Source organism: Dermacentor silvarum, chromosome 6, assembly GCF_013339745.2.
Source record: "Dermacentor silvarum isolate Dsil-2018 chromosome 6, BIME_Dsil_1.4, whole genome shotgun sequence".
NCBI classification, from domain to species: Eukaryota; Metazoa; Arthropoda; class Arachnida; order Ixodida; family Ixodidae; genus Dermacentor; species Dermacentor silvarum.
The window spans coordinates 159,073,721-159,086,250 of NC_051159.1; the positions used below are offsets into that span (position 1 = coordinate 159,073,721).

Consider the following 12,530-nt stretch of genomic DNA (forward strand, 5'->3'; position numbering starts at 1 on the left):
TGGCAGAGATACTGGATGCGCTACTGATACACTGTGAAGAGCAGTAAAACAAAAACTAGTTTGCTCATTTGTTATGTATTACAAGTTTGCTTATACAATCAAACCTTATTATATCAAGGTCACATCTGACACGAAAATACCTTTGTTATATTCAACATTCATTATAAGAATATATTCATAACGTGCTTATATAGGACAGAAACATGTTATCATTATGCCCGATAATTCGTTATACCCAGGTTTGTCAATAGAGGTTTGGCTGTATATTGCATACCATATTTATTCGCGTAATTTGCGCACCCCAGCTTTATTACCTAGATTTATAAAAAATGTACTTTTACTCGCATATTTCACGCTACATGTGCTGCTTCGTGCCAGCCTGCCAGCATGGCATACGAGGCAGGCTGGTGTATAGATTCTAGTATTGTGGGATGTGATCTCTACCAAAATCATGGAGTTGAGTTTAAGAAAACTGGAGTCTCATATGTGCGTAATATAACTAAGGACGCATTGTTTGGGATGCCAGTAATGACGACGATGGCTCAGAGCCCGCTGGGTTCAATGGCTCTGGGTCCAACTCAGACTAGACGAAGTAGGTGCTTTTGTAATATGACGACCTTTTGGTTGTGTTATTATTGTTTCATTTTTCAGTGTATAATGCGCATTGTAGGCATGTCACCAGAGATGTGTTCGCAAAATCCCCGCATGACTTGCACACCCCCTAAGTCCCAAACTGAAGAAAAAAAGTGCCCATATTATGAGAGTAAATATGGTACCGCCCGTTTCATAACGCAGGCTATTGTTGTTGTAGCTTAGGACTGTGATCGTGGTGGTGAATCGTTTACTTTAACTGGCATTGCTATTAACTGGGCTTTGCTGTGGCACAAACCAAAACTACTGCACAGGTAGGTTGTTGTTGGAACCTGCCCGCTCACTTGTTCTTGTGCTGCTGGGAGAACTTGCGTGCAAGCATTGACTGCTTGGCTGCATTGAGGGGCAAGTTGGACATGTGGCGGAGGCCCTGGGGCGAAGGGTGCTGCAGGGGCTGGCGGGGGAGGTGCGATCCAATCACTGGCGCCCACAGCTGAGCTGTAGTGCTTGCTCGATGTCTTGTTGAACACGGGCAGCATTTCGTTGGCCTCGTTGCTCAGTGCCTGCATCAAGAGCATTTCATAGAGGTAAGCTATGCAGGAGGCATTAAAAAAAAAAGAAGCAGCTACATTAATATGTTATAAAAAGAGATAGCTATCACTGTTTGACCTTATGCTGGTGTCCATTTTCACTGGACTGCCACTGCTATCAGGTTATCGCTCGGTGCATCTCGATGCCTGCTGTATCGGAAACTTAACAAATGATGTCGCCAGCTCTTTAGCAAAAAAAGACACATCTGATGAGATTGAGCGTGCATTGTTGTCTTGTACGTTCTTGAGTGTGTGTGTGCAAGCACCAGCGATTACTCTTGAATGTGCGGTGAGACAAACGAATAGCAGACGGACTTGACCTGTATGACCAAGTTCAACGATTGACGACTGTGCTTGTCGCTATCGTTGCTATTCGAGTGTTGCTTGTCTTTCTGGGCATAAGTTCGCTCAATAAATAGGTCGATTTTTAACTCATACTTAAGGCAATGTTTTCTTTTTCGCTGCCACTACGATGTGACAATATTCAGTACCCAATTGTTATAGAAGGTGTAGCATGTGTGCTGAGTGTACTTCTTTTATCCAGAACATACACACATACCAAAAATGTTATGGCAGATAATGTAATTCTGCAGCTTCAAATGGATTGCCTGAAGAGGCAGATATTGAGTGCATTACATATTAAGTATTCAGATATCTGCAGTGGGTAATATCAGAGCTGAAATCAAGCTTCGTTAAGCCAAAAATTTTGTTGCATGAGTGGTTTCCATTGTTGAACGGTGCAATTTTGTACTTGCCTGCTATGGTTCTCTATTGGCAAACATACTGCAAGCGGCCACATTATACATATCAACAGAAATTTGGACGCTAACAACAGATTTGAAGACCTGAGGCTGTCATATTGTGTAGCCGTGAGAGTAGAATTCGATCACACATGAATGTGTGCATTTAGGCTGCAATCAGCTACCGCAAATGTACCTCAAGTAGTCTGCTTTTCATGCATTGCAATTCAATAAAGAGCCACTAATGATAAACACTTAGTTAGGTAGATTATACTTCTGTGATTAACAAACAACTGCAAGCAGGGGGGCTTGGCATACCAATAATGATGCTATAATGAAAGACTGATGGCAATGCCATACTGAAATTCTCATACCCCCCCAGCTCCTCTTGAGATAAATTTTTAGAGAATCTACTTGAAACTATTCGAAATTCTTTCTCAATAAATGAGAATTACCATTGCATTTAACAGCAAACCATGACCTAACCGTACTACTTTTGCAGACTTTTAGCGACTTTTACCGGACAGACTCAAATATGAGAAAATAACATGAAATCCACCTGGTCGGAATGATTCTAACAACACTTTACTTTGTGCACAAAGTTAGAAAATAAACGTTCAGCCTTCATTGTATTCACTAAGAGCCAACCTTTCCTGACTAAATAAATGTACAAAAAATTTGAAAGAGTAGTCTGACAGTTTAAATCAATATTGTGTACCTCTTTAGTGCCCATATAATGGCCAACTTGCAATGAAACTTTGCCTTGGCTAAATTGGTTATAAATTAGTAGTATATTTACTGTTGGAGCAACCTTGGTAAAGCTGCAGGGCTACTAACTGTCGAATTTCTTTATTAATAGCCTTTCAATCAGGCAGATATGATGCAAATCCCAGACAATGGCCTCAAAGATTTTCAGCGTGCTGCAGGCGCTGCCCAATATCAGAGCTCAAACCAAGGAACCATTCTGGATTCTGTGCAATTTCTGGCAAGCGGTAATGGCGGCATTTTATCCCCCACTTTATGCATCAGAAACATCTATTTTTGCAAGCATTTTCTGACACATTCACTCGCACTTAAACCAGAATTTCGCATGGAGGCTGCTCAATACCTTCACTATATTATACTAGGCTTTTTATGTGGTCCTAAATTTAATTTCAGTTGACCTTTAAAGCTGCTGCCTTGATTAGTCCACGTATGTAATGCCTGTACAAAAAGCCTGTGCAAGTTTTTAAAAGGGACTTACCTTCAGGTATATGAGAGCATCAGTTCCGTATCCTTCACAAGAGTTCAGGATCAGGTCCCCACGAAAGTAGCGGGCATATAGCCGAGACAGGGGCAAGCCATAGCCGTAACCAGCCTGAAATCATGCAAATGACAAAAGCAGTTTTACAAAGGAAGAAAAAAAAAAACTGCAAGCACAAGGTTAGCAAAAATAAAGCCACAAGAACATAAACAGGTTTACTCATAACTAGAGATTGGACTTTAGGCACCTGCCTATTCTCTGCATTGTGTCAGTTTCATCTGCTTTTGAAAAAAAAAGGGATCATAATGATTTTCACTTTTGGATGTATGTTGTAGACCACGTTGCGTTACCAGTGCAAGATTTTGCTGTGTTCCAGAGCTCTGATGTAGGTATTTACAAATTGCAGAAAGAGACTGCTGGCAACTCTATTGGCGCTTGTGTGAAAAACAGCATGCCACAAGTGAATAACCGACATATAATGTATCGTGACTGCACTAAAATCCAGTGCAATAATGTTTGCTAGCATTTTTATAGAAAGTGCTCCTATGCCACACTTATACAGATGAAGCATCAGAAAATGCAGAAATAGGGCCAGTCGTAGCACCGGTCCTGGTGAATCGTGGTGAATAAAACAATTCTATATTTTTAATCATTTACTTGCGTGTCTGGTACTCTCCTTAATTTCTCCTCTATCTCCAATGCTCTTGTTTTTCTGCCATTTGGCATGTTGATGTAAGCGATCACCCTCCTTTAATATTTTCCTTCCTATATATTTTCTTTCATCATGGTGGCTATCTTCTTCACAGTCATTCGTATTCATGAATGCAGAGCAAAGCATGATAGTACTGCCTTCCAAGCTATGACAACTTGCAGTTCTCTGTTTTCATAGGACTGCTTTTTGCCAGATGCATTTTTCTGTATGACACTTCTTTTAACCTTAGCATTGATGTGGGCTGTACTAGTACACCTGCCTTGACTTATTGTCACACCTTGATAGCATGTGCCAATATGCCATCAAAAAATGAATTTTTAAGGGAGTAACACACAGCAGATTTTTTGCACCATTTTCCTTGAGCATACAAGGGATGTTAAAACTATGCTTACAGTTGCACTAAAGGGTGGCTTACACAGCCGAAATAATATGATGCCGGCCGTCAAGTTTGAGCACCAGTGAAGCCATCGCATAGAAGTTTCGGTTGCCAGTACTCTGCAATTGCTATCCATTGCATGTTATATGCTATCAAAAGTGTACCAGACCCTAAAACATCTCTAAAAGACTTGCTCTTCTCCGCCCAACCACCCCAGTACAGTTGATTTATGAGAGTTCTAGTCTGTATATGACCCATCTTAGGATTTACCAAATATCGGAACACCAAAGATGTCGGCAGCAGCAGCAGCACTAGTAGCACATCTTGCGATGCTTTCTTTAACAGCAACACATTAGAAAAATTGTTGTTGTGATCGTGCTGTGTTGTGCAACATAGTTCACGCATAAGGAGAAGAAAAACTAAACCCACCATCCTCTATCGATCATTGCTGCCAACATTTTTGTGCCAGCGGAAAGGTGGAACATGATCAGTGCAATTATAGTTCTGTGTGCTGAACGTGTAACTCTGCAGTGTTCCAGTATCCTGTAAACTGTAACACGTTTGTGGACAAGTGAAAACTCTACTGATTGGGCTCAACATGCGAAAGCAACACAGGCTGTATGAGAGACACTGTATGGTGGATGACCTTAGATTAATTTCGACCACCGTTCGGTTCTACAACGTGCAGCCCAAAGCATGGACATTTTCACACCCTGCCATCACCACAATGCAGCTGTGACAGCCAGGAATCGAACCCACAATGCCATGATAAGTATCACAAATCACAACACAATAACCACTGAGCCACGGTGATAAGTGTACTGCAGTTGGTACTATACATTTGCAGCTATATTTGTGGAGAAGAGTTGCCTGCTCTTTTCAGCAAGTTAGGAAGAAAGGGGAGGTTAAAGGAATCAATTGTTATTTTTGGTAACTTTAGTTTGTTTCAGGCAATGCTTCTCATACCAGTTTGGTCCCTGCATTACTATGATACACAATCCTGTTATGGAACGTAATAGTGAAATTGTTGCAATTTATGCAGGCATTAACCCTAACATCAAGCTCTGTCATATTGTACTTTACACCCATTCCTGTCATTTGTGAGTAAGGTTTTTTTTAAGCGAAAGTATTATCTGTTACAAGATTCCTGCCAAGGGCAAAAAGCACTTATGCAACAGGGTTGAGGAGGTTTGGTCAGTCTTAGTTGTACAATGTTCAAGATGCACACAGCACACACACCCACAGTTTAAGTAACAGTTTGACTCGGAGTCTAGTCAGGCTTCCATCTGCAATGAATAGCTGTCCCAACAGGGTCAAGTCGGGCCTCCGAAATTTTTCATAGAACCTGGGACAAGTAGAACAAAACCTGACATGGTTGGCAACCCTAACTGAGAAGCACATGCAACGCAGATCTATGCTAACCTGTCGCCTACTCAACTACATGCATTACACAATGCTACCTTTTACGCGTCTACACATGCAGACCACTCATGGCAGTCTGCTCGATAACCGCTATTCTTTCCCAGGGAAAATATGAAGTGGGTATTTGGAACTAAAGAGAGACAAAAACACACCTTCAAAAAAGTTCCACTTGAATTCTACACATTCTTTTAGTTGGGCCTTTTCATGGCTTTCATTATAACTCACACTTTAGCAGGCAGGTGTAAAAGGGCACAGCATGACTACAAAGTGTCAAATGCTGTCTTTCTTTCCTAGCTGCAAAGAGACATGAATCTGAGACTCTAGAACAGAAATGTTCAATCAATGCCAATTACCTACTTTGCCAGAAAATGCTAGAACAATTTCTATATGCCTGCTGATTTACAGTCGGCTTTATCCACAACAAAGGCTCCATGCTTTCTTAAAACTTAGTGCATGGTAGAGCACTGCTGGATTAATGTAAGGGCCACAAGGCCACCAGCCCTGGCCTAACACTTGAAAACAGCAGAGGGATGTCCAACCATATCGTAATACTTTCAACAAAAGTCGAGGAATTACATAGGCATTAGAAGAAAGTGGTATGGACAGAATGCATTAACAGCAACCATAACTAAAGAGAAGAATACTATAAATTAGAAAACTATGATAGTTATCATTTGTCATTTTTTTTCATATAAGATGCAAGGACCATTATTGCAGCACCTGTTACTAAAGATAGCTTCTGCCACAGAAAGATTTCGCGCCTCACTCTCCCGGATACGACTTTCTACATTCATTTTGAACACCTCAGCTCTCGCCTAATCCCGTTTCTCCCACAGAGCATGAACAAGAACCTCCTCAGGCCTCCCCAATTCCTCCTCCCCCTACCATTAACAGTGTCAGTTATGCACCTACAAATATCAAACGTTGCTCATTGAACCCCCGCATAGTTTTCCTCTTTTCCTGTTTGTAAATGGCACTAGACAAGCTAACAAGCTCTCACCTTGGTTCTATTGAAATGTGGTGAGTCATGCTCCCTAAAGGGCTGCAGAAAATAGCACCTCTTCCTCTTCACAACCACTCTCTCTCTAGCCATACGAGTCGAGCTGTTTAAGATGCGAACAAGCTTGGCTGTGGAAGACAAGTTGAAGACGTCGCACGGAGACTATATTTATGCATAGCTGGCAAGCTAGCATTATTATAGGCAACAAAATTTCAGCTTTAAGATACTCCACCTAGCTCCTGCATGTGTAATTCCCTCGCTGCCTTTCACACTGCGTCAGCACTCCTCCTATCAAGATCTCAAAAAAAAAAAAAAAAACTTATTGGTTGAGTATGAGGATATGTGGTGCACATGCATGATACACGTGATGCATTCTCAAATGATTGCTGTAGATGCGAGCCTTGCAACGCATGTAATCGTTCTTGCAGCAAGGCCAATTTATGTCCAGGACAAGTAGCATGCTCTTCATGCTTGTGTGTCATCTTCTTTAGCACTGTTAACATGTATCAAATTGCCAAACCTACTTGGAGCCCCTTCAACATTCATTGTAAGTACAGTCGAGCCTCCTTATTATGAAGTGGCATCAGACACGAAAATGTGATCGTTATATCCGATATTCTTTATAATCATATTTTCGTTACTCGCTGATATCAAGGAGGAAGATACATGATTTACTTCATTATATTTAGTAATTTGGTATATTGAGGTTCAACTTTATTCCGATACATATTGGGAGTTCTATTTCAGACGTAGAAGGGCTGTACCTTCAGTAATGGCATGACCAAATGGGTGAAAGATGCAGGACAGAACACTAGTGTCTTGCCCTGAGCCCCATTCCCTTTGATCCTGTGCCTCTTTAGTGCTAGTTATACCTTGGAGTGAGCACTACCATGTCCAAGTTTGTTCCCTAGCATACAAAAATTTTCATTTATTTTCAAGTTGTCGGGACTTGCCTTTGCGCTTACTTAGCCGAAAAGCATCCATGTAAATACTATATAAAAACTGTACGAGCGACACTGCTCGCAATTCTGTGATGCTTACCAGAGGTGCAGAGTTGAGGCCCGAAGCCGAAGGCTGTGGAGCAGTGGAGTACATGTACTGAAACAACACCTCTATGCAAGACCGTGGGATGCCTCCACCTTTGTCACACAGCTGGAAATATGAAGTTGCAGCAAACTGTCAAACAATACAGTCAAACTTATACAGCTTTAATAACATTTGAGATTGTATGCAAAAAAAAAAAGAGCTATTTATACCCTACTATATATATTCCATTTCATAATTAGCAGGCAATGTTGTAGAAGCTACACAAGTAGTGCAGTTAGAGAAGTCTTGCTGCATTTCGCAGTGCAGTTGTTTTTCATCTTCGATGCCTTCTACAGAATAGATACTTCATATGTTACAACTACGACTTGTGGACATAAGGTCACGTCACATATTTGTGCACTTTCAAGTTTCCAGTTCACAACATAGTGGCACACCATGGTTGCTGGTCAAAGAAAAGTGTCGCACTGCTCATCAGATGATGTACGTGTCTAGTTCAGTGCCATGCCAGTGTGTGTGTGTGGGTGTTTCCTCATCCTCATTGCACTGATGTGTCTTGCATTGTACTAGAGATGCTGTTAAGTGTTCTACCACACATGGCAATGGGGACGTTCACATCACTATCATGCACAAACACTGGTTGCTTGAGGGTATACATCCGTCTGATTTTAATGGCCACTTAGCGAGTCCAGACACCAGAATTGGAATACACACAAACTGAAACATTTAAACACTTCATTACATGCGTTGTGTAGCAAATGCTTCACATTAGCATAGATTTTCACATTGAGTGGGATCTGCATACTTTTTTTTTTATTGAGCAACGGCTTGTGTTAACCTATTACTGTGTGGTGTGCTTCCGCTCATGTGCTTTCTCTTTCTCACACAACACCATGCCTCTAGTTTCACTGTTACTCATGCTTTGCCCGTGCAAGTGTCAAAACCTCCCCACTGAGCTATCGAGGCAAAAAACCCAGCAACCAAACGACTGGCCAACTGACCCACGCTAAACTCTGGGGACGTAGGCCACGAAATTACGCTTTGCTTTAATAAGTACCAAGTAACTTCTCGTTAATCTGTAGACTCACACAGCACTTATATTTAGTAAGTGTACAATTACTGCAGCCTCTTGAATGCAACCTCGTGTTCTGCTTTACACTGATAAAGGATAGATAAAGATGTTTATACAGGTATCTTGCATGCAACAATCAGATCTGCAGAGCTTTTATTTCACAGCTGAAAATACCTCCGGTTTTTATCAAATGCCCAGCATTTTGCATGTCTGATGAAGCAAAAGCATGAACATGGCCTCCAGCATCTTTAAGCACAGACTGTGCAACAAACCTTAATGGTGAGGTCTTCTCGTCCTCGAGCAATGAGCACTTTCAGTGGAGGCAAGTCGCTGGATTCGGTCTCAGTCCCGTGGTACTCAACTACCGCTCTCATGGAGTTCTGTGTGCATGAAAAAAACAGAACAGATGGAGCCCCTGATTGGTTGGACAGGTAGCCAAATTGCACAACACTTGTCAAGTTTTACATCACACGTTTCTTCTTGATGACGTCGGTGTTTACTTAATATCATTAAATTCTGGGGTTTTAAGTGCCAGAACCATGATCTGATTATGAGTCACGCTGTAGCGAGGGACCCCAAGTTAATTTTGGCCACCTGGGTTTTTTAATGTGCACTCTATGCACGGTACACAGGTGTTCTTTGCATTTCACCCCCATCGAAATGCAGCCGCCCCCTGCAGCCGGTATTTCATTCCAGGGCCTCGTGCTTAGTAGCACAATGCCATAGCCACTAAGCCACCACGCCAGGTGACCTCAGTCTTCCATCCTACTAAATGTGTTCTTTGTTCAATGCTCTTGCAGTACATGCCAGAATTACCGAACTTCGATTTAACAATTTACCAGAATAACGAACTAAATATAAAATATTTTTTGCCAATATCAGTATGTAACAAATATATGTTTATAACGAATATAGGCTATAATGAGGATATTTTCATTTATGTATTTGTTTATTAGTACCCTCAAGGCCTAGAGTTCAGGACAAGTTGAATCGTAGTACTAATTGTATTAGAAGAAAAATCCCGTATAGAAGACGCATGTTGAAGTTGTGTCCTGATAAGAGTTTTGAAGAGTTGCAATTTGAGATGGGAAAGAGCAGAAGTTACAACGGTGATAACTTAGCACCCGATTAGCATCGTTAACTGTGATATTGACATACAGTGCCCAGGTAAGGTTTGAAATAATGTGGACGCCAAGATATCGGTAGGGAGGAACAGATTCTAAAACCATATTATTAAGAAGATAGCAGGGAGAGGCAGATGTGGTTTGTGTTACATGCATAGCTTTGCACTTGTCAGGATTGAGTTCCATAAGCCACATGTTACACCAGTTAGATGACATTGCATCAAGATCACTTTATAGAGCATTAGCATCGTTATCACTACTAGTAGTTTCGTGAAGAATAACACAATCATCAGCAAATAAGAGAATGTTAGAGGAAATGCAATCTGGAAGGTCGTTATATATATATATTAGGAATAGGAGAAAACCTAAAACTGACCCTTGTGATACTCCAGAGAGCATCGCACTCAACAAACTAAAGACAATTAGACAGGAAATACTTGAGCCAGTTAAGAAGGTGGACGTCTATATTTAATTTATTTTGCTTAATTTACAGAAGAGTAGTTTGTGACATACTTCATCAAAGGTCTTGGAGTAATCAAGAAAAATGCAACCAGCCAATGAACTGTGGTCCAAAATTAGGTGCAGCTTGTGGGTCAAAAGCAACTTATAACAACCTTTGGCTATTGAAAGATTCAGAAATAATCGCAATTCTGTGGCGAGAAAAGATTGCGTGTGTATATAAACTAGTGATGAACTACTCGAGTAATAGAATGTTGCCTAGAGAAACAAACTTCGGGGCGTGAAAGCGCTAATGCAAAAACAACGTTTCCACAATGCTCACCTTGAAAAGCTCAAACAGCATGTGATACAAATGTGACGGCACGTAGTCTATACAGATGGCGGAGTTTGGAGCTATCACTGAAAAAAAGAAAAAAAAAGACAGAGAGAATCCAAAGAAATACAAATTTGAAAAACAGCTCACAACGCCAGTGCTGGAAGTGAAAGTTGAACGGAATGGAATGTGACGAACAGCAACAGAGAAACATTAAAGGCTTATGTGGGGCACCTACCGTCACATTGTTCAACTACGAGGCCAGGAGATGTGAGATAGTACTGGTCACATAGGAACTTTGCATTTTCGTAAGCATCTGAAAATTTTAAAATAACATTCAGTTTGATCGTGATAAACAAATTATTTCTGGAAGCGATTGTGGCAGTGGCCATCAGTTCAGCATAAAGGAAGACAAAAACAATGTGCTGTATGACTATCATAATTTTACAAGTATTCAAGTTTACACTTTTTTTCCAAGTTTACAAACTATAAACAAACTTGATATACATGCAAACAAGCTTGTACAAGCAGCGGCCATATACAGCCAAGCCTCATTATTATGAAGTCGCATCCAACACAAACATACTTCCACAATGTATATTCACACACATTCATTACAAGCTTGCGTTGATGAGAAACATTTAAAATTTACTTCATATTGAGGTTTGAATATATATTGCCCTTGTTGCATGAGTGGGTTGTAGACAAAACTTGTACCACACTATTACACTCGTCCCACACTATTACAAGTTCAGTCACGAGCACTTGCACGGACAAACATTTACCTTCAACTATGCTTGCAACATTGCAGTTGCGGTCGATGGAACCAATATGGCGGGGATGAGTGTTGTTCTCATGTCCAAACAGGGAAGCTAAAGAGAGAAGAAATGACCCGCAGACATAAATACAGGAAGCACTTTACTCATAAAGAGGGAAGCATGAATGTTCACTCTCTACAGGCATTGTTGCGCAAGAAAGAATGCGTCAACCAAATGAAAGCCTCAATAAATGTACGTGACTACACGTCATCATTTAGTTTTCAGCACTACGTGCATCCCAAGCCTACAGCGCTAAAAAATGCCATGAGAATTCCTAGGCCCAACACAAATAAAGTAAGCAAGAAATGTCTATGAGTGTCAATTTATAAAATTAAAACAAGTGTAAAAAATTCCTGCAGAGCTCTTCTCATAATGAATGTTGGCGTTAATGCGATTAGCATTGAAGCAATGTTGCAACGCACTGTATTGCCACTGCCGCAACACGTCATGTACAGGGCCTGTATGCACCTGTGCTTCTTCCTCATGCATCCCTCTGGATGCGCTGTACCAGCTAGCAGTGCCACCGTGAAGCCCTTGCATAGCACGTGTATGAATCTGAGAAAATTGTCTGAAGATATATATATATATATATATATATATATGATAAGGGTTCCATTGCACCTAGCACCGGAGGAATTTTTAAGAATTTTTTTTTTTTGCACTGAAAAGTGGCACATACCCGGCGACCCAAGTTGGCATGAAAGAGGCTCACTGAAGAGCGGCACACACCCAGTGTCACATACTCAGTGGCTCATGTTGGTTGAATGGCTGGTTTCGAACATGGTTCCCTCAGCACGGCAGCTCTACCCATTAGACCATGGTCTACCCCGTGACCCAAGTTGGCGGGAAAGAGGTTAGGCGCAGACAGATAGACATACCGAAAACTGGTTGAAGTTCTCAAAAAATGCTAATCGCATTAAAACTGCCAAATGAACTTTCCAAGAAAGAAGCACACTCGACATTTACTCGTAGCTTAGCGTCTATCGTGAAGTTTGCACAGTGCACCAATTTTCTGTATATTGCTGC

General features: G+C 41.1%; 1 protein-coding gene across 1 annotated transcript in view; it reads right to left on the bottom strand.

Annotated features, from left to right (window-relative positions):
- LOC119456303 (pyruvate dehydrogenase (acetyl-transferring) kinase, mitochondrial-like) overlaps window positions 1-12,530 on the bottom strand; it is a 50,917-nt gene that overhangs the window by 4,047 nt on the left and 34,340 nt on the right. Inside the window, exons 5-11 of the mRNA XM_037717997.2 lie at window positions 11,472-11,558; window positions 10,925-11,002; window positions 10,696-10,772; window positions 9,063-9,170; window positions 7,716-7,826; window positions 3,165-3,278; window positions 936-1,154 (exon numbers count right to left, since the gene is read on the bottom strand). Of these exons, the coding sequence (XP_037573925.2) occupies window positions 936-1,154; window positions 3,165-3,278; window positions 7,716-7,826; window positions 9,063-9,170; window positions 10,696-10,772; window positions 10,925-11,002; window positions 11,472-11,558 (794 nt within the window). The remainder of the gene's footprint in view (window positions 1-935; window positions 1,155-3,164; window positions 3,279-7,715; window positions 7,827-9,062; window positions 9,171-10,695; window positions 10,773-10,924; window positions 11,003-11,471; window positions 11,559-12,530) is intronic.